Source organism: Barbatula barbatula (assembly GCF_947034865.1).
Source record: "Barbatula barbatula genome assembly, chromosome: 12".
NCBI lineage: Eukaryota > Metazoa > Chordata > Actinopteri > Cypriniformes > Nemacheilidae > Barbatula > Barbatula barbatula.
The window spans coordinates 13,450,239-13,470,326 of NC_136775.1; the positions used below are offsets into that span (position 1 = coordinate 13,450,239).

At 37.1% G+C, this 20,088-nt stretch overlaps 5 protein-coding genes across 10 annotated transcripts; 3 read left to right on the plus strand and 2 right to left on the minus strand.

Moving 5' to 3' along the window:
* Nucleotides 1-486: 486 nt before the first annotated feature.
* Nucleotides 487-3,072, plus strand: grwd1 (glutamate-rich WD repeat containing 1). 3 transcript variants are annotated; one of them, XM_079469449.1, is made up of 8 exons: nt 487-820; nt 1,000-1,129; nt 1,256-1,412; nt 1,631-1,841; nt 1,981-2,126; nt 2,229-2,420; nt 2,520-2,835; nt 3,003-3,072. In XM_079469449.1, exons 1-7 carry the CDS (start codon nt 607-609, stop codon nt 2,826-2,828), a joined length of 1,359 nt encoding a protein of 452 aa, XP_079325575.1. In that variant the 5' UTR covers nt 487-606; the 3' UTR covers nt 2,829-2,835; nt 3,003-3,072. The 3 variants fall into 3 exon arrangements, with proteins under 3 accessions (XP_079325575.1, XP_079325574.1, XP_079325576.1); XM_079469450.1 differs by having other exon boundaries at nt 573-820; nt 2,520-2,847; XM_079469448.1 differs by having other exon boundaries at nt 489-820; nt 2,520-3,072.
* Nucleotides 3,073-3,317: 245 nt separating this feature from the next.
* Nucleotides 3,318-6,686, minus strand: cdc42ep5 (CDC42 effector protein (Rho GTPase binding) 5). Of its 2 annotated transcripts, none has more exons than XM_079469461.1 (3): nt 6,537-6,686; nt 6,324-6,388; nt 3,318-5,256 (listed from the first exon to the last, which is right to left on the minus strand). In XM_079469461.1, the coding sequence occupies exon 3, from the start codon at nt 5,246-5,248 to the stop codon at nt 4,331-4,333; it is 918 nt and encodes a 305-aa protein (XP_079325587.1). In that variant the 5' UTR covers nt 5,249-5,256; nt 6,324-6,388; nt 6,537-6,686; the 3' UTR covers nt 3,318-4,330. The 2 variants fall into 2 exon arrangements, with proteins under 2 accessions (XP_079325587.1, XP_079325588.1); XM_079469462.1 differs by having other exon boundaries at nt 3,324-5,256; nt 6,571-6,668.
* A 1,457-nt stretch (nt 6,687-8,143) lies between these two features.
* On the plus strand, nt 8,144-10,260 carry atg12 (ATG12 autophagy related 12 homolog). Its single transcript, XM_079469473.1, has 4 exons — nt 8,144-8,274; nt 9,033-9,169; nt 9,419-9,481; nt 9,578-10,260. Exons 1-4 carry the CDS (start codon nt 8,172-8,174, stop codon nt 9,635-9,637), a joined length of 363 nt encoding a protein of 120 aa, XP_079325599.1. The 5' UTR covers nt 8,144-8,171; the 3' UTR covers nt 9,638-10,260.
* LOC306901590 (germ cell-specific gene 1-like protein) lies at nt 9,958-16,109 on the plus strand. 3 transcript variants are annotated; one of them, XM_079469457.1, is made up of 7 exons: nt 9,958-10,316; nt 11,548-11,744; nt 12,233-12,424; nt 12,768-12,815; nt 12,951-13,103; nt 13,411-13,522; nt 14,257-16,109. In XM_079469457.1, the coding sequence occupies exons 2-7, from the start codon at nt 11,549-11,551 to the stop codon at nt 14,627-14,629; spliced, it is 1,074 nt and encodes a 357-aa protein (XP_079325583.1). In that variant the 5' UTR covers nt 9,958-10,316; nt 11,548; the 3' UTR covers nt 14,630-16,109. The 3 variants fall into 3 exon arrangements, with proteins under 3 accessions (XP_079325583.1, XP_079325581.1, XP_079325582.1); XM_079469455.1 differs by having other exon boundaries at nt 10,010-10,316; nt 11,475-11,744; XM_079469456.1 differs by having other exon boundaries at nt 10,065-10,316; nt 11,415-11,744.
* rcvrn2 (recoverin 2) lies at nt 15,375-19,773 on the minus strand. Its single transcript, XM_079469472.1, has 3 exons — nt 18,667-19,773; nt 16,863-16,974; nt 15,375-16,729 (listed from the first exon to the last, which is right to left on the minus strand). Exons 1-3 carry the CDS (start codon nt 19,045-19,047, stop codon nt 16,644-16,646), a joined length of 579 nt encoding a protein of 192 aa, XP_079325598.1. The 5' UTR covers nt 19,048-19,773; the 3' UTR covers nt 15,375-16,643.
* Nucleotides 19,774-20,088: the final 315 nt, after the last annotated feature.

Below are 20,088 nucleotides of genomic sequence, written 5' to 3' on the forward strand. Positions count from 1 at the left end.
TATAGGCAGTTTAAAAAAGGGTAACAATTTTGTTTCATTTTTATTTGCTTTTTCTTTTGTGCTCTATGTTCATTTGTATGCAAACAATGATTCTTTAACTACTATAGCTTAAAATTGGAAGATATACAAACCACACCAGACTGATGCATTTACCTCAAAAATGTAAAAAACAATTACTGGGAAGAAGATTCATGTCAGATATCAAGATCGATAATTCGCGCAAGGATTTGTGCAATGTTTTGAATACGCTTAAGATATATTCTCTATAATATTGCTTTAAACGTATGTATTTCAACGCATCTGTGTGTTGCGCACACTGTGCCCCCTTAAAATAAATTTGTGCATGACGCCCCTGCCAAAGATTATACGTATACAAGACGGTGCAAACTGTAGGAAGTTCATAAACAATTTTTCGATTTATCGTGACATCAGAAAGAGAATGTAAAATGATCCTATTCAAATATTTCAGCCTGAATGAGGGTGAGTTTGCTGCCCGGTGGCGATGCAAACATGATGCAGAGACTTTTGTAAAGAAACTTCGTTCCAGCGTGCTCTTTAAACCACGTGACGCAGAGCGGAAATACTAGTCTGCTGCGCTCTCTCAAAATGTCCGCGGCTGATGAAAACACGTTGCTCCAAGAGGATGATGAGTTTGAGGAGATGGAGGCGAGTGGAAGCGACGAGGATGATATGGAGGGAGAGGAGCCGAACGCGGGATCTGAGAGTAAGGTTTATATTCCCGGTCTGCAGCCGCTTCAGCCGGGAGAAGAGCTCGAGATGGACCACTCCGCTTACCGCATGTTCCACGAGTGCCAGACAGGTCAGTGTGGCTGAACGTCACCAATCACTGTAACCATAAACATTATTTTGATCGATTATTTGTATGCAGGTGGTCAACATCTGGCCTTTGTTAGTTGGATACGTACCATAGTTGTCTAATTAAGTTTCTTGCAAATACTATGGTATATTTATGTATTTACCACTGTCCTTTTCCTGCAGGTTCCCCATGTCTGAGTTTTGATGTGGTGCGTGATGGTGATGGTGATGGTGAAGGAGATGGCAGGGAGCAGTTTCCTCTCTCTATGGTGCTGTGTGCTGGTACTCAAGCAGATGCCGCATTAAGTAACAGGTAAACTCAGCAGCTTCTTACTTTTTCCATGTCATTTCCAGTAGAATGCAGAAGTTTCATACCAAGATTTGTGATGTTTGCCTTCCAGCAAAAACCAGTTGATGACAAAGTTTTCTGTGTATACAGACTTATTGTTATGCGGATGCACAATCTTTACGGAACTGGCAAAGATAAAGAAGAGAATGGAAGCAGTGATGAAGAAAGTGATGAGGAGGATGAGGATCAGAAACCACAGCTTGAGCTGGCCATGATGCCTCATTATGGTGGGATAAACAGAATCAGAGTAAGTTAAGTTGTCAATATCCATTAGTACTGTTTTAAGGTCTTTTCAGCAGCATGTAGAATTCAAATAAATTTAATTCAGTCCAGTAGTTTCACTTGCTCATCCTTAGTTGTTTTCCAAACAGCTAGTCACTTTTTGTTTATGAACAATGTAATGGAACTATACAGGTTCTGATATGAGTCAGAAATTAAAAAAATACAAACCTATATTTTAATCAGGTCACCCTGCGAGGAGAACAGACATTGGCCGCTGTGTGGTCAGAAAAAGGGCAGGTAGAGATTTTTGACCTTCGATCTCAGATGGAAGCAGTGCACAGTTCCTCCGCGATGTCTGCCTTCATCAAGCAGCAAAAAGAAGCCAAACCTCTATTCAGTTTTTCTGGTCACATGACGGAAGGATTTGCTGTTGATTGGTCACCGAAGGTTCCAGGTGAGTGATGGGATGGGTGATCCTTTCCTACTTAAGTGAACATACAGAAAAGGGTCATAGCCTATGAGCGAATGACCGGACTGATCACACAAGTTTTAGTATTTTTATTTGTCATAATTTACATAATTGTTTGCTATAGGGCGGCTGGTGAGCGGTGATTGCAAGAAGAACATTCACGTCTGGGAGCCGCAGGAGGGTGGGGCTAGCTGGAAGATTGACCAAAGACCCTTCAGCTCACACAGCAAGTCTGTTGAAGACCTACAGTGGTCACCTACTGAAGCTACAGTATGTCAATCAAAAGAAAATATGATATTAATCAATTAAATTTTCCTGATATTTACTTAAATGGATGAAATGGTTACCTTGGTGCTTTACTGTCACCCCAAGGTTTTTGCATCCTGCTCGGTGGATCAGTCCATTCGCATTTGGGACATAAGGTCACCACCTAACTCAATGCTTTCAGCCAATGAGGCTCATTCTTCAGACATCAATGTTATCAGTTGGAACCGAACCGAACCTTTCCTTTTGTCTGGAGGGGATGATGGCCTCCTTAAAGTTTGGGATTTAAGGCAATTCAAGGTGAGCATGAACAAGAGGAAACAAATATGAGTGTTATTTTACAATATTTCCTTTTTTATCTGCTCGTGCGCTTCATATTTTTTATTTTACTTTTCTCAGTCTGGACATCCAGTGGCCAGTTTTAAGCAGCACAGTGGACCTGTGACCTCAGTGGAGTGGAGCCCTATTGACTCCAGTGTGTTTGCTGCCTCTGGAGCTGATGATGTCGTTAGCCAATGGGACCTGTCAGTGGAGTCATGTGACGTGGGAGATCAGGCTGAGGACTTGAAACAGCTTCCACCACAGCTGCTGTTCCTCCACCAGGGTCAGAAAGAAGTAAAGGAACTCCACTGGCACCCACAGATTCCTGGAGTTATCATTTCCACAGCATTATCAGGATTCAACATCTTCCGAACTATTTCTGTATAGTGTTTATGTAAGTGACAGGGTAAGAGAGAGATTGGACAACTGTTTGTTTCAAACAAATTTAAAATATGTGCATGCATGTGATTTTTAAATGTACATAGGTGGATGAATGGAATATCCAGGAATGCATCACTCATGTATATATTCATTTCTGCCTTTTTTGCCTCCCTTTTCTAGACCTTCTGCAAGTTATTTCTTGAGAAATAATGTATGTAATAAATTCTAAATTTGTATCCATGAAACTCCTAGATCATTGTCTGTTGTTTGTTTATAAGCTTTAAGCCCCAATACCGAAGACTAACTTGCACGTTTTTATACCTAAATCTAATATACCTAATATAATATACCTTCCGATATCTAAAGAGAATAGTGAATCTCAAGAAAGAGTAAACATTGTAATATATCAGAATGATTCCCTTAAGTGCTTAAAGTATCCCAAAATTGCAAAGAACCGTTAACTACTTAAGGAATACAAAATACCAAGGATTTTTTAATGAAACTTTAATTTTATATTTGGTCTAGCTCAATCTACAAACTTGTATGTACAGATATGTTTTATAGGACAATTTTAAAGGAACAGATTGTCTGTTGTTAAATATTCTTTGCAAAATGGGGAAAAGAAGATAAGTAACTGATTTTCATATCTCCCTTTTATAATTTAGTTGTACAGATATTGCTGTATTTTTAATTCACAGTTATTTTTTTACTTATTCAGCTTACCATTTTTATAGTGTTAACTATGGTGTATTTAATACAATAAGCTTATTGCCCTCCAAAAATATTTAAATGTATGTATTCATCAAAACTCCCAAGAGATAAATCCAGCAATTGTGAATGCATAAGCAACCATACACTTTTTTTTATCACTGCAAGGTACATTATACAAATACAAAAACTATGGGGAAAACATCATTATGTAAGGCACTGTATATAGACATAATATAAAAATAATTTATAACTTTGTATTTAAAAGTATACAAATTTTGAGCATCATACATTTTGGGGAAAATGGATAAAAACATTAATAAACAAGATTTGGCAAATCATGGGTCATGGCTATGATGTAAACTGAAGGTTTTGGGTTATTTAAAGTAAAAAAACTCAACCTTTTGTTTTATAACTGAAATATACACAATTGTGCTCGTCAAGTTATTTCATGGGGTGTTTAACTGCAGGTATTCATTCATCACTGAGATTAAAGCTGTTTCCAGTTATGTGTAAGGGGTCAAGTTTCCTATAACCAAGCTAGGATTTTGACAGTGATCAGTCAAAGCCTTAAAAAACTAACATGTCCGTTCTTCCATAAAAGCTCCCAATGAAAATCATAAACTTAGAACGTCTGGAAAATGAACATTTCATCCAGTCCAGTTATGAGCTCATGTAGATTTCATCAACTCTCTTTTTTGAGAATTGTTTATATGCTATTACCCATCCATAATGCCATATATCCCATGATGCCAATTATCCTATTTCTCTTTGGTCCGCAAGTCTCTCACAATGTCGCCTTATAGGCCAATCTCATCATCAAACTCATCCTCAAAAGTGTACCCTTGTCCTCCGTTGGCATTCTCCTCTTCTGAATCCGTTTCTGGAAAATGCTGGTCTTCTCTCCTCCTGTCCAATGGTGAGACTTCTTCATATTCTGAGCTAACTGATGAAGACGGACTTGGAGTATTGTCCACCCCCTGATTACTCATCTCAAGTTGTCCTGGGTTTTTGTTTGGGTCACCCATTCTCCCGCTGACCTCCTGCATCCCTTTGTTTGGCCTCAAGCACATTTCTTCTTCGCCTTCTACACCTAGCCCTTCAATTACATCCTGTCGACCAATGATCTCGTCTCGTTTATCACTGAATCGCACTTTGGGCCTGAGCCCCTTTGATTTGACTCCATTCATCTCAATTAGTTGCTCATCTCTTTGGCTCACCTCTTTGGTCAAACTTTCCATTTTCTTCCTCTCATTCAACTCGTTTGCAGCATTCCTTGGTGACATCATCACATCCATTGTGCTCTTGCTGGGACTAATCACCTCTTCATTGTCTTTGCTCACCATCCAATCAGAACCCACTGCGAGTCCATCCATCACCCCCAGTACATCTCCTAAAATGGATGGCCCTAAATCCAGGTCAAGATCAAAGGAGGAAACTGAATCTGCATGACGGAGTTCACATGAATAACTCTCTTCTGCATATCCACTTTTAACATCATTGTTCATCTGAATATCTGTGGTGTTTACTGATGGTGAAGCGTCTGGTGGATCAGAGCTGGGATTGGGATTAGAAGGGCCATGGCTGGAAAGGAAAGAGGTGTCACCAAAAGCGTCCCCACCACGACCAATGTGCATGGTGTGACGGAAATCACCCAGTGGGGCGGAGATCATTGTGGGGTCCAGACGGGGGGCTCGAGATGATTTGTGGAGAGGCATGGCAGCAACTGAGAAAGAATGGCAGTTAAAAGATTATCATTAAAAATTTAAAATTTTGATTTCTCAGTTAAAATGTGAGTGTGACTTGTTAAGACTAATGAAAATAACATATATTTTCCTATATTGACTGTCAATATATTAAATCATTAAATACATATTTGAAAATATATGGAATAGTACATATTTATTACAATATATTGAATAATAAGTAATTGCCGCGTTTCCTGTATTGACATTATAAGCACTTGGTTCCAATATATATGTCTTGTCCAGTAAACAAGACATACAGAAATGTCTTGTTTAATATATAATTGTTTTTACTTTCCAGTATATTATTCTTATTTTTTCATAACAAAATGCAGTGGGTTTCAGCTGCTTAGCTGAACGGTGGGATGGAGTCAATTTCTCACGCTCTTAGATCTATATGGCCGTTTAAAGTTTTAAGTATCAGGTATGATTATTATCACAACAGCACATCACGCATTAGACGCGCCAAAAGAGCTCAGATTGCATAAGAATTGTGAAAAAGAGGAGTTGCAGACGCCTACGCCAAGCTCAGACTTGTATGTGAACGCGTGTTTAAAAGCATTCTTCCTTGAGGCTCGTGCGACATCTCAGAGGAACATTATGATCGTGTCACCTTTTCACGTCTATTTCGAAAGGTTTTGGTAATGGTTTGTAGATCAAACTGTTAGATTTACTAACAGTCCGAAGGCAAAGTTTAATGTAGGAATCGAGGATCAATAGTTTCACGTGTACACCCTCATTTACGTTAATAATGATATCGGTTAACACATTTTTATTAGTTTAACAGTTTTTACAAAAAATCGATAACATATAAATATTTAGGTACTTTATGCGGCTCGAGCAGCATCGCCACTTTTTGTGACTTAACCAAACAACTGCAACAGCTGGAATTCTGTCCGCTTTCGCCCGCATATTTTTATTAAGGTTTTAAAATGTAAAATCCTGGGGTTTATTTAGCTAACATATATATGTAACACAAATAAAATCTTAAAAAGTTTTAGGAGTGGTAGGTGTAAACCAGGCTCAAAACATTTGCAGAAAATCTTACCAGTGTTAATCCCGAGAAGAAGACCTGCCTTTTTGTCCAGGAATGCTTTGTCCTGTCCAGTAAAGCTGTAACAGTACAAACACATTAGTTTTACATAGTACAGTTATGTCAGTTAACGTTACAGTGAGTGTGAGTTAACTGCAAAAGTTGCACGCCCCACTATTTTTTTCGGAGTTGTCGAATAGGTTTGCTTCAAAACGAATGAAAACTTACTTTGATCCGCTTGTGCTTGTCAATGGGCTGGTACCTGTTTGTTTCTCTTTTAACCAAAGGTTTCCTCAAATGCCTTCTCTTTCGTTCTTTACTGACTTTTCTAGCGTCGTGTTCTCTCCGATATTCTTTTTTCCTTTTGGGATGGGCAAGGAAGTGACGTGACTTGGGAGCGCTATGGTTCCAGCTATGAGTGACTGAGAGAACTGACGCAACTGCTGTCTACGTTCTTTTCCTTTAGAACGAGATTTATTCAGACTTTCTGCTATGTAGAGACATTATTTTTCTTATTCTTGGACATTCAAACCACCTGAAGTGTGCGAGGGAATGAACTGAAATTTGAGGGAACACATATCAGTGTAGGATTATCAGAGTAATAGCCTACTCTCCCAAAAATGGGGGTCATGAACCCAGAAGTGGGACATTTTATATTAAAACTCTTCGTGTAATTTTAATGCATAACATTTGACTTGTTGTGAATCTACGCAGAAGTGTTTGCAACATTATGCATGCAACGTTCTTTGCATTTAGACGCAATAACATACACAATCATTATTGAAAACACTTGTGGAATCCTGTCTTTCAACATTTCAAAGCTTGCTTTTTGGAAGAAGTCTGTCTACAGAATCCCTTATATTCTCCTATTATATCGTTTTCTATTCTGAGAGAAATTACTTTCACCAATGATGTCTTATTGATGTGTACAAGTCATTGTAAATAATTATTTAGAAAAAGTTTCCTTTAGAGAGAATATAGATTTCTGAATGTTAACTAAAGGCTAAAAGAGACCGATCTTTCCAGTTCTGAGTACTACATTTCCTGGCTGAGAAGAGAATTCAAGGATACTGCAGCTGAGCCATGAATAACATAAGATCACACTTCCTCTTTTTCAGCACAGTGCTGTCCTACTGAAGCCTCCATACAATACCAAACAATGACTAAAGGATGAAAGTGTTGCCAGTGTATGATATCATACATAAAACCCACAGTTCTGAAGTGAGTGGCTTACTAAATTCAATGGTTAAAAATGAGACAAAAAAACTAATTGTCTTTGTGGCGTAAAACACATGTAACATTACCTGTTATTACAAGTTGATTTGTTTTCAATCATTTTTCAAAAGTAAAACCAAGCTGGTGGATAAAGTGGCTTAAGTGTTGTGCCGAGTATACTAACAAAAACATGTGAAGCTGAGGAGTGAAGGCTAACTTAAAGTAAACTGAAATGAACGGTTCGGCCAATCCAACCCAATATAGATCTGATTCAGTATCTTGAACGTGACCTAAATACCAACAGACATAACACAATATGAAATAATTTACATACATACATACAAACATATAGGAAAAGGCTCAAATCTAACACATTTTATTAAATGTTGCCATCTAGTGGGGTTCTTTGGGTAAAAGCTTTTCTTAAAATCTGTTGGCGCAAATTAACCGCCAACTAATTTAATACATTAAGTAAATTAAATCTTTATTTAAAATAAACATTTAAATCTTTTTAGTTACTCTATTTGATAAGCAACATTTACAAATATATTCAATTACAACCTAATTCGACTTTTATTTTGAAAAACCGGTGACAAAGACGTACGTCTGTTGCTGTTATGTGCTGCTGCTGCTTGTGTTTGTTGGAGGATGTCCGACAACGCTGAATCTCCCATAGAAAATCAAAAAGATGAACCCTCTATACAGCACAATGTCACTGAGCATGCGGGATCACCGGATGAGAAGAAAAAGAGTATGCTTTAGCGTTTTATTAAGTAGAAGATAAATACGTTTACATGTATAAACGCTGCTTTTGTTTTCAGCTGGTTACTTCCGCAATTTCACAAAGATTGGCAGCTGTACGAGCCAATGAAGTAGCGGTTTGTATGCACACAGCCAATGGCAGACAGGCATGTGCTTCTCTGCCTGTAAGAGTTGTGGCTGCGCTAACAAATGTTTAAACAAAGATAGTTGATAGAAATGTATGGTTTATTTTATTTATTTAAAGAGTAAATAATAATAATAATGTTGTATCAACATTAGCTTATGCGTCGAATATTCAGTTATACAGCCTTAAAACTAAAGCTAGCTACATGGCCAACGGGATACGTTTTGACATTGAGATGAATTTCAGAAGGTGTCAAAATGTACCCGAATTCAGCCTTATATAATAATATATTGACAAGATCCGACAAAGTTACAGTAAATTATAGTCAGTACACAATTGTTTGTTAGCACGGTTTTATGTTTCACAATGCATTTATATTTTTATTAAAAGGAAGGGTCATGATTTAATATAACCCATTGCAAGCTATTCTGTAATTATTATGTTTTAATAGGCTACAAACGTATTATATCCTTATATGGAAGTTTTTACTAATGCAATCTGGAATATTTTCAATAATTGAAAAGGTCACGTTCAAGATATGGAATAACATTTAAGAATATGATCCATTAGGATTTTTTGTAAATGTTTCTAAATTATTATTCTTTTATTCTTATTTCGGCCAGTTGACATACTCTTAAAGGCGGTCGGTGACACGCCCATCATGAAGACCAAGAAATGGGCAGTGGAGAGAGGGAGAACAGTACAGTCCCTTGCTCAGTTTATCTCACGCTTCCTCAAGCTGGAGCCTAGTGAACAACTGGTACAACATTCATCTCCACCATGGCATCTTATTTCATTTAAGAGGAATACAAACAAGTTTCTCTAATAATGTGTGAGACCTGCATTGATGCACAATTAAAGACATATTTAAATTTATTTTGAGATTGTGTTCCAGGATGTGTATTATGATCTATCATCACTATAACAGATTTTTTAAAACTTTCCTATTGCTATTTTTTATACTGGGTGTATAGATTGCTTACACACTTTACCTTTTATCTTCCATCAGTTCATTTACGTCAATCAGTCCTTTGTTCCGTCACCAGACCAAGAAGTTGGTGTGCTTTTTGAGGTATGCTTCTTGATATGTGTTTTTCTCCAAATTCCAAACATTTTTTATTCACAAAGCTGAAAGTGACTTTTGTATTTTATTTATTCCATGTTACAGTGTTTCGGAAGTGATGGGAAACTAATTCTCCATTACTGCAAGTCCCAGGCCTGGGGATGAGATCTCAAATCTCCCACTGTCTTTCTCATGTGGACACCTAACACTTGCAGTATCAAAACAATCCCATTTACACACCATCATTGTTTTTATAACTTATTGATTTTCTCATGTTATTTGTTGTAAATAATAAAGTGTAAATAATATTGTTAAACATTGTGTCATCTCATGGGAATTTTATAGCTGAGAGGAGTTTTACAAATTTACACGAATATTTGAATTATTAAGGCTTATGATATAATAATCTACAGAGGGAGGGACATTATTTGATTTTCAGTAGTATGCAGTAGATTACTTTTAGCCTGGCGATGGGTGAATAGGTCACGTGATATGGGGTTGGGAAATGTACAAGGGTGTGATGAACAGGTGGAATGCAGTGATGTAAAAGAAAAAAGGATAGAAAGATGAAGACAGGGATAACAGATGGACTGAACAGGGATTATGAGTGCTGGGGTTAGACCGTGGCACCAATTGCCAGGAAAGGCAGGAAAAGGAGGAGATTGGTGCAGGATTGGACCAAAAAAGGAGAAAACCTCAAATAAAAGCGTAATGATAAGGCGGAAAGCTGCCGGCTACCAAAGAGGCAAGGACATGTAAAGATACAAAAAAGGAAAGGGAATGAATAGATTAAAATAGGAAGAAACTGAAAATAAGCACGATGTAGGAAGACCGAGCTGCTCAGGTAAAATTTTACTTTTTATGCTTAAATGAATCTTGTTGAATTTCTTTAAAAAATGTGATTGTTGCAAAGATGCTGATGCAGACATCAATTTATTCATGTACAATAATTAATGTTATGTGCCAATATTTTGCCTTTGACATCATAATGCATTTTTGGGGGGAGGCACATCTAGCACTGCTATTTTCTTAGTGTTTTGAGTGCCTAAAATGATCTATAAATTAAATAGCACATATTTACTGTTTGCATGGTTAAAATTATAGCAGGAGTATATTTTGAAGATAGACATAGTAAAGTACATAGCCAAGAGGTAATTTTTACATTTAATTCATTGCGGGAATCCTTAAAAGAGTTTAAAAAAACACAGGGACACCTACAAAACCCCAACAGATTAAAACAGATTATTAGAGGATTACAAGTAAAATTAGATTTAATGCAGGAGCTCAACTAATAGTTTCATCACGTAGCTACAAATGTAATCCTTTGAATTCCCTCTCTCTCCTTTCCTCATTTTTAATCCAATTCATTGGTACACATGGGTGGATGATGCATCAGTCAATAAAATGGAATAGTTCTTAATAATTTATACATCATTCAATTTTTTTAGTTATATTATATCATAATTATAATGTTTAATTAAAACGTAAACATTTTTACTTTTAAATAGAAAGTATGTTATGTGATTTTTCTGAAGCATCTCATGTATAAGTAGAATATGACTTTATTTAAAACATATAGTCCTTTATATAATATATCAAATTAATATTTTCCAATAACAATATAATAACCACTAATAAAATGTATATATAACAATAAAGTAATTACTTAAACTTTAGTAGTGTCAAGCAGCAATAATACAGAACCCCAGAGGTGTTTATGTGTGTGCAGTCTAATCTGTTTTTTCTTAAAAACGTGTGCCAAGGACATATTTTTAATGTACAGTTTAAGCATGTGACATATGCCCTTCTTTTCTCTCTAACCAAAGTTCTTTCCTCCCTGACCCTGTCCTTAAAGCCACATCTTCATTTAACTTGCCATCTGCCACAGGAATCTTTATAATTAATTTCTGCTTAATATCCTCAATTTCATTCTTATTTAAAGCTACGTGATGGGATTATTTGCGCTTGGTCATATATATCCCTATTTGCCCTTCTGAAAAAGCTCTACTTACATCTTCAAGCTGACACTCTGCAACTGGTCAACACTTCTACTCCTCTGCTCTTCCTCTGGTTAGCATGTTGGACCACATGTCCAGACGTTCTCGCTCCATGCTTTCTCTTTTCCTGACCTCCCTCGCTCTGGCATTATCTGTGCTGGCTTTCTGCACATCATACTGGTGTGAGGGAACACATAAGGTGGTCAAACCTCTCTGTCTTTCACCTGTCAAGATGAAGAACTGCGGTCAGAACAACAGCGAGCCTTACACTACAGGTTTGATATACGTTACATGTTTCTTGCTGTGTTAGTGTCATTCTTAGAAATAAGATCTTTTCTCTGGAATACAATTTTCTTAAGAAACCCTTTTTTTGTGGGGAGGGATCACTTTTAATATAAGCATTTGAGCCTGGTAAAAATCATAATTTTAGTAAAAGAAAAATCTAAGACGGCACTTAGAGGCTTCTATTCTGAGCTCTTCATATTTACTAGTTTCTAGCCCCTGTCAAAGAGCCCGTATATAACCGTAAATTGTTTTACTTTGAGGTATTTAGTGCTTTGTCATTTCATACCTTGGTTAAATTCACAGTAATGCATAGCCTTACTCGGATGCTTTCTCATTATCAAACATAATCCCTCAGTTTAAAATAGCCTGCAATAACATATTCCACATTAGTCTTCCCCATTCTGTCCTAATACTCTGCAATATCATCTATTCATTTTATTAATTGTAAAGCTAACCCAGTGTTCCCTGTTCTTCTCAGATAGTCCCACACCAGATCCACGGGGTCCATCCAATAGAACAATATCACCAAAGCGAAGAGAGGAACTTGCTAAAATTCGACAGAGGCAGCTGGCCAATGCAGTCCACTACATTTGGGAAACAGGAGAAGACAAGTACACTTTCCGATATTTCCACACAGGATTTTGGGAATCTTGTGAAAAGCATGCTGATGGTAAGAACAAAAAGTAAAAAGGAACAGGGACGGGTCAAGGGGTGAGCTGGGGTGCCCACATAGTTAACAATTTGAAAAATGAAGAAAATGTGACAATTATGCATCATATTACTAAACTTTTTTTGACCAACCAGAATATCTGATTGCTCCCCAGTTCAACCAGCCTTGTATCCCATTTGTATAGGAATAGTACAATAAAAAAAGAAAATTCTTATTTAAATGTCCATTTGTTCTAGCCTGTTATCATGCTGATGTATGGAGTGCGTGGAATAGAGGTGGATTCTAGCTAAATAAATAGATAACATTAAATATCATTGACATTGATGTTCATTCTACTTGACAGGAGAACGATGCCGCAGGTTCTTAGATCTTACCCCGGGAGAGACTCATGGTGAGAGTACAGTGCGAGTGTGAGTGTGTGGGTGCTCAAACAGATATAAATGGTATAAACACGGTTTATCTGTACATTCATGCCTTTCTCTATATGTGGGTGTAAAAGCTCATGTATCTTCTCTACCTGCCGCAGGTGTTCTGTGGTTGTCAATGATTGCTGAGTTCATGTACATCAGTTTATTGGGGATGGGGTTTCTACTCATGTGGGTGGAAGTCCTGTGCTCTCATAAAGAAATGCATGCGCTCAAAATCAACGCCTTCGCAGCCATTTGCATTGTTCTCTCAGGTAAGAGATTTGTGTGTTTCTTTGGTAATACAGTAATTATCGGATCAAGGACTAGGTTTATACCGCACAGGATAGACCATAGTCTTTTTTTAATATAACCGCAGTACCTGTATTGGGTATTATTATTCAATAGATGGCTGTCTCTATACTTATGTGCCTGGGACACAATTGTTTATGCTTGGGCCCCCTTTCCCAGGATCAAAAATAAGCTTTTGCCATAGAGGACATAAGTGTCCTCTGTGCACTCTTCTCTTATTTTGATACCAGTTGTTTAATATTTCCTTTTTTCCCTATTCACGTCCCTCAGGGTTATTGGGGATGGTGGCTCATATGATGTACACCACTGTATTTCAGCTGACTGTGATTGTGGGACCTAAAGACTGGAGACCTCAGACGTGGGACTATGGCTGGTCATTTGCGTGAGCACATTTCGGTTTACACACATTCGGTTTACTCAATATAGTCTTATGGTGTTAGATTGTACCTTTAAGGCGATTCTAGCCATTTAAATATGTTATGGGCCCGTACAAGTGTTTCATGTCAATTTTGAATGTCGAATGTCTGGTTATGAATAAATATAGTGTATAAGACACAATGCAAACAGCTGATGATTTTAGTAACAGTTTAAGGTGGCCCTAACTCACACAGTTTCTCTATATCTCATATCTTCAAATATCTGCAGAGTATTTAGTTTAATCACATTTATAAAAGACAGATACAGCTGCACGATTCAGCAGTTACATTCGCAAACATAGTGCTCTCTCTCTCTCTCTCTCTCTCTCTCTCCTGGTTGATTTATCGGCGAATTGCATGCTTTTCCGAGAGATTTGTCCAATAAGGGACTAAGAAAAGTTGTTACGAAAGATTTTTCATGTTAGAAAAAAAACATGTTCGTAGATGTAGAGAAGGAAGGAGGTGGGAACCGGCGAACATTAAACAAACTTTAATCAACTCAAATAAACAATAACACGGAAGTAAAAGACCGGCTCTACTGGGGGTAGAGACAGCCGAGACACGTTTAACATTGTAAAGAAGTCAGAATGCATGATACACTGTTGCACCACCCTTTTTATAATTCTTAATTTAAGTCATGTCTTATCCTGTCTTTCTTTTGCATGATTACTCTCCTTTCCCTTGCCCCTTCGACTCCAAGGCTGGCATGGGTGTCTTTCAGCTGCTGCATGGGTGCTGCAGTAATGACCCTTAATTCTTACACCAAAACAGTCATTGAGCTCCGTCACCACCAGAGGCTTCGATTGGAGGAGGCACGTGCCACAAGCCATGCCCCCTCCTATGATGAGGTGGTTCCAGGGGGTGGATTATACTCTGTCAGCGGCCTATTACAGTGCACAGATGGGATGATGGACCCTATGTGGGCATCAGATGGGAACTTGGGAATGATGGGCGAACGGGATGTGCCCACCCTGGTGCTGTTTGGTGGGTGTGGAACAGATTCATGCGAGGACTGCGAGAGAGAGATGGATGAGTTGAAAGAGGCCTTGAAGGGTAAAGACTCCCCTTGTTAAAGCAGAGAATGGTGTGAATGCATTCAATGAGCTAATAAACAGTTTTTGCAAAAAAACTGATTATATTTAAGGAATTGTAACATGATTTTAGGGCATGTTTTTATTGACATGCATGTGGCTGAAATCTGGACATGATAGAAAAGTAGGTGTGAGACAGGTGTTGCCCTCTGTGCGTAATCCTGCAATAAGTGGATTCCCAGCGGCAGGATTCAAAGAAATTTTGTGATGCTTTGAAGATTATCTCTCGATTGGATTACTGAGAGATAATGTCAGATCCCAAAGCCCCTGTTATTTTCAGGTCTGTAGTCAATTCTTTCTTTTTTTTCTGTTTTTCTCTGCTTTATCTTTTGTCTACATGCCCAAGCCATATCAATTCATATAAAACCCGATTCATAAGATTCATAATCTCTGTTTTAAAATAATGCAACTACTAAATAACATAAAGTTTTGTAATTTCTAATAACACGGTTACTGTAAGTGATTTTGTAAGGGTTATATAAGATAACCGTGCTCTGTACAATATATCGTATTATAGCCAAAATTGCTTTGATTGTGTTTATCAATCAGACATCCTGGGTTTTTGATGGAAGGTTCTTTTGACTGAAATACAGTAACTATTGACTTTATCAGATTGGGGTGAACAGGGGACAAAATTGTATTCCAAAATATGGAATAATGCACATTTAGATGATATATTTGGAAACGATGAATGAGGAGTGCTCAAAGAATTGTGAGCTAACAAGTAGAAAACAAACTTTATTTATTATATTCTTCTTAGAGTGATTTACAAAGACGTTGCTGTAAATGCTGTTATGCATTTGGCATTGCTTAAAATCCATAAAAACGTAAAACAAATCGTTTTTAGAATTATACAAAACGTATGTAATTAAATTGCAAATAAATATAAAACAAGACTTTCTTTATTCTCAGTATGCCTCCATGTATTTCTCCATTTCTCCTGCCACTTTTTGTTAACTATGCTAACAAATGTTCAATATGACAAATATGAGTTATTACAGAGATTAAACTGATGCTGGTTTAGGAATGGAAATTGATGTTTTTGGCCTTTATTTTTACAATGCTGGATAGACGATTATATCAGTATTCCTAAATTTTGGACTATAGGACAGTATAAATGGAGAAAAATAAATTTTCTCTAAATGGTTTCAGAGATTTTAACTAACACACTTCAACAAATCTACATGTGCACAGGCTCACATTTACCTGTGTGGACACAGCAGAACTCTGTGTTCAACACTGTCTGGACCAACTCTACGGTTGGCACATACAAAGATAATCCAGGATTAAGGGTAAATATTGCCACGCAAATGTAAAACCCTCTCTAGACAGTTAGAGATTAATGTGCAGACCATCCTAGTGGTTGTCTTGCCTGTTTACCTTGTCTGAACGTGGCTGACATGTACGAACACACAAAATGTTGAGAATCATTTGAGATTTTTTTTTGGTTTTATTCCACAGAACACAAATTATCAATGGGAAACAAAGATTTGCACTATACAAATGTTCACACAAATTGTCATTTAAAATATTCTGCAGTTTTTATTTTAACACCATCTTGTCCTGTATTTGTCAAATATATATTTTATCTGTGTCATATGCACAATAGCAGACATTTTTGTTTCTTGGTTTTTAGACAATATGTTTTTTCAAGAATTTGACTCAGAAATCCTATAAGTGATCTGTTTTCTAAATGCTTACACACACTTGCCTCACTATCAGTCATAAATGGCAGTCATTATTAATAATAATTAAAACGTAACCTGGCACTTCTATCATGCCTTTACCATGTCTTCCTCAAAACATACTGGAGGTAATGTTGTTTTAGATAATATATACAGTAATCAGGAATGTAGCAATGATGCGAGAAAATAGATGTGAAGAGTAAAATTATGAACGTTACAACAAAACAAAGTGATAATAATAAGAAAAACATGTGGCCAGAGGAATCAACATGACATCAAAAATAAAACTGTATTGCTCACTTTCTATTTTCTTACTTTCGGGGCTCGTACTGAATAAAGTGAAGAGCATCTTCATTGTCAAGAATGCCCTGAATAAACTCGCCCTCTGCCAGCCGATCTGTGAAGAAAAAGACCAAACAACAATCGGTATTACTGGACAAACTTACACTAACAAAACTCAGCTTACCCTAAAACCATATTTTTGCTTTGTTATAATAAGGATATGTTTAAATAAAGTTGTAAAATCTTACCAGTTTCATTCTTATTGAAGAAAGACCATAGTTTGTCTGCTCTTTTCTCTGCAGTGTTCTCGTCGTCCGGAAGCTTCTCTTGTTCCTCTTTGGGGATCAGCTTAAAGATAGCCTGAAAATGAAAAATGGAGCGTCAACCTTTATTCCGGACTGAGAAAAAAATCTTAAATATGAAACATTTCGAAGCTTGAAATTCAAAAGAGAGTTTCAGAAAAACAAACCAAATGTAGAATCAGCCGTCTTAATATGCATATAAAAGTGGTTTTGTCTTCCCTTAATCTGGATTTGCATCTGCATGCTTAGTGGCTATTGTTGCAATGGTTTATTTTTTTAATAACACATTTAATTGTAGGTCTGGTATCAGTACAGACATTTAGGATTTTGAGCAATAATTGTTGTGGCTCCATCTAATAGTCTTATTATATATTTTATATCTGATGTTTAATAGTTTAGGCCAGTGTGTGGTTTCGGCAGGAGATTTGGCACTGTGTCTAATCTGTACTATTCTTATTTGTCTCAAGTGTCAGAGATAATGTCTTCTGAGCGTAAAGGACCATTCCTTAAGAACCGGATCGGCTGTGTTCATCCACAATTACAGTCTGTAGAGATAGCATGAGGGACTTTAGGATCAGGATTCCTTATCTCAGGTCGGGTATAATCAGAGGTCCAGATGGTCATTTATTTGACACTCTTAACCACCTACACTGTCTATCAAAGAATAACCAGAAACAAGAAAAACACATAATGTAGATTCACCCAATGTATATTATACATTACATTTCAAAGTGAAACTCTTGCCTTACTACTGGATAGATATTTATAATATATTTTAAACATTATTTAAAGCAGCAATTTAAATTTGTTGCTATAATTTCCATGCTTTTTCTGGATTATTAAATAAAAAACTTTACATTGTGAAGTATTCATTTTAGTTGACTCTTGAATAAAAAGTATCTTTGGCATTTTTGGTAGCATCTATACATCACTGCAAGTTACTTTAGTGTGTGTGTGTGTGTGTGTGTTTATATATATATATATATATATATAAGCGTTAATATTTTCAGTGTTAATTCTATCTAGCAGGGTATGACCCTTTTATTTATCTATTTTATTTATCTAAAAGAAAGTGTCCCACACAGTAATCCCCCTCACATGCCTGTCTCTGTGCTTAAAGCAGAAATACTGTCTACCTCCTTAAAGGTCTCTGTGTACGTTTATTCTTGAAGCTCTAAACCACTTATCTGGTAGGTTATTTTGGGATTGGAGGATTCAATTGGTACTAAACTAAAAGGTACTGACTCATTAAGTCAAAGCTCGTAAGCTATTTGGCTTCTCTTTACACGAGGTCTCATGTTCAACTAGGCAAACAGATATATTTCTACTTTCCAATAAAGTAGACTAGCAGAAATAGTATGACCTTTAAACAAAACTCAAAGAGACAATATGTGAGGGCTCGGACTAGTTGTCACAAAGAGGTTTATCTGAACTGAAAGGTTTTTTTTGGGTAAATAAAACCTCCCTAGTATGCACTCAGACTAGAATCTATACTATATTAATTAAAGTAGATCTTATATACATTAATAATACATGTCAGGTCGGGGCAAGCTGTCACATGTTATACATATACATAAGTGTTATAAATGTATACATTCCAACATTTGTTTGCTTAAAACAGATGTTATACTTGATGTAATAGCTAAATAACCATGAAGATAGCAAACTCACATTTTTGGAATTTGAAAGGATGCAACACAATAGCGACCACCACTCCCATTTGTTTATATATATTCATAAAGCAACATACCTGGCAGATTTCCTTCAATTCTGTCTTGGTGATATAGCCATTCTTGTCAACATCAAAGAGAGAGAATGCCCACTCCAGTTTACGCTCTGTCTTTCCAGTTGACGTCATATGAAGAGCAATGATGTATTCCTTGAAATCCAGTGTCCCATCATCATTTGTATCAAAGGAACGAAAGACGTGCTGGGCGTAAGACGTAGTGTCACTATCCGGGAAGAACCGCTCGTAGATCTTTGAAAACTCAACTGGCGTGATGCGGCCGGATGGGCACTGCTTCTGAAAGTTCTCATACCACTGTGACAGCTCTTCTTCTGTGAATCTGGTGTTGAGTTTCAGGTCCTCCAAGATCACCTTGGACATGGCGCTGCTTTTGGTGTTTCCCATTTCTCACAATAATTTTGTGTTTTTTAAAATCGACTGGATGGTCCCGTCTGTCTTTTCTTGGGTGCCTTTATTAAAGTCCCATAAAAATATTTTAATATGTGCAATAGATCGAGTAACTGAGTAGGGAGTGTTAGTTGAGTAAGACCAGCGTCTGATGTAAAGCGTCCTTAGAATGAAGCTCACAAATGAACAAAGTGAAATGGCCCACAGATTGATGGCTCTCGCAGAGATAGAGTGATGTATGGGGGTGGAGCGGGAAACCTTAGGCTATTACCTTTGAATTCAGGTTTAAGTCTTTTAAGAGGGATTTGACATGACTGAGACTCTGAGCCCTAAATCAACAGCTCGGGACTATCTCCTTCCATACATAGCCTGGATACAATTATAGAGCATCAGTTATGGAAAACAACCACTAGTTTACATCACTAATTCAATAAAACAGTACCATTGATGTCTTGTATTTAAAATATAACAAATTTCAACTCCAAGTTCTCATATAGCCAATTGTCATGAATCTGCCTTCATGTCATGTCTATTCTTGGTCTTGAGGCAGATTCATGACAAAGTCTTTTGTTTTATGTGAGAGAGAGATGTTGGGTCGATCGGCTTTCTTGCTCTCTCTCTGGTCCGTGTCTTTGTTCCCGCCATCTCGTTTCCTCGTTAACCTTCCCTGAGTGTTTCAGTACCCGCACCTGACCCTTGTTAATTATCCTTTGTCTGTCTCCCTTTAAAACATCCTCGTGTTCATTGTCTTGTGCTGGTTCGTTGTACTTGTTACCCTGTCCTAAGCCTTGTCGTGTCAGAATCTTTGAAGTTTATGCTAGTCTTTGTGAGTGTTTGTTTAGTCTTTATAGTTGAGTTCCAGTTGAGTGTTTAGTTTTCAGTTTATGGTGTTAGTTATTGTGAACTGTCTTGATACCCCCTCGTGGGTTTTTGTTTTCTGTTTTATATTATTAAAGTCCTTGTTAACCCCTTCATCCCCGTTTCGCTGCCTGCAATTGGGTTCTCCGTCACAGTTCATAACAGAACGAACCAGCCAGA

Bases quoted from the DNA above. Each gene is read 5' to 3' on its own strand.
- grwd1 (XM_079469449.1), top strand. From the start codon at position 607: ATGTCCGCGGCTGATGAAAACACGTTGCTCCAAGAGGATGATGAGTTT. The intron at 1,842-1,980 runs GTGAGTGATGGG...TGTTTGCTATAG, and splicing joins TTGGTCACCGAAGGTTCCAG to GGCGGCTGGTGAGCGGTGAT. The intron at 2,127-2,228 runs GTATGTCAATCA...TGTCACCCCAAG, and splicing joins GGTCACCTACTGAAGCTACA to GTTTTTGCATCCTGCTCGGT.
- cdc42ep5 (XM_079469461.1), bottom strand. From the start codon at position 5,248: ATGCCTCTCCACAAATCATCTCGAGCCCCCCGTCTGGACCCCACAATG.
- atg12 (XM_079469473.1), top strand. From the start codon at position 8,172: ATGTCCGACAACGCTGAATCTCCCATAGAAAATCAAAAAGATGAACCC. The intron at 9,170-9,418 runs GTACAACATTCA...ATCTTCCATCAG, and splicing joins TGGAGCCTAGTGAACAACTG to TTCATTTACGTCAATCAGTC. The intron at 9,482-9,577 runs GTATGCTTCTTG...TCCATGTTACAG, and splicing joins AAGTTGGTGTGCTTTTTGAG to TGTTTCGGAAGTGATGGGAA.
- LOC306901590 (XM_079469457.1), top strand. From the start codon at position 11,549: ATGTTGGACCACATGTCCAGACGTTCTCGCTCCATGCTTTCTCTTTTC. The intron at 11,745-12,232 runs GTTTGATATACG...TGTTCTTCTCAG, and splicing joins CAGCGAGCCTTACACTACAG to ATAGTCCCACACCAGATCCA. The intron at 12,425-12,767 runs GTAAGAACAAAA...TCTACTTGACAG, and splicing joins TTGTGAAAAGCATGCTGATG to GAGAACGATGCCGCAGGTTC.
- rcvrn2 (XM_079469472.1), bottom strand. From the start codon at position 19,047: ATGGGAAACACCAAAAGCAGCGCCATGTCCAAGGTGATCTTGGAGGAC. The intron at 16,975-18,666 runs GTATGTTGCTTT...TTTCATTTTCAG, and splicing joins AATTGAAGGAAATCTGCCAG to GCTATCTTTAAGCTGATCCC. The intron at 16,730-16,862 runs GTAAGATTTTAC...TTTTCTTCACAG, and splicing joins CTTCAATAAGAATGAAACTG to ATCGGCTGGCAGAGGGCGAG.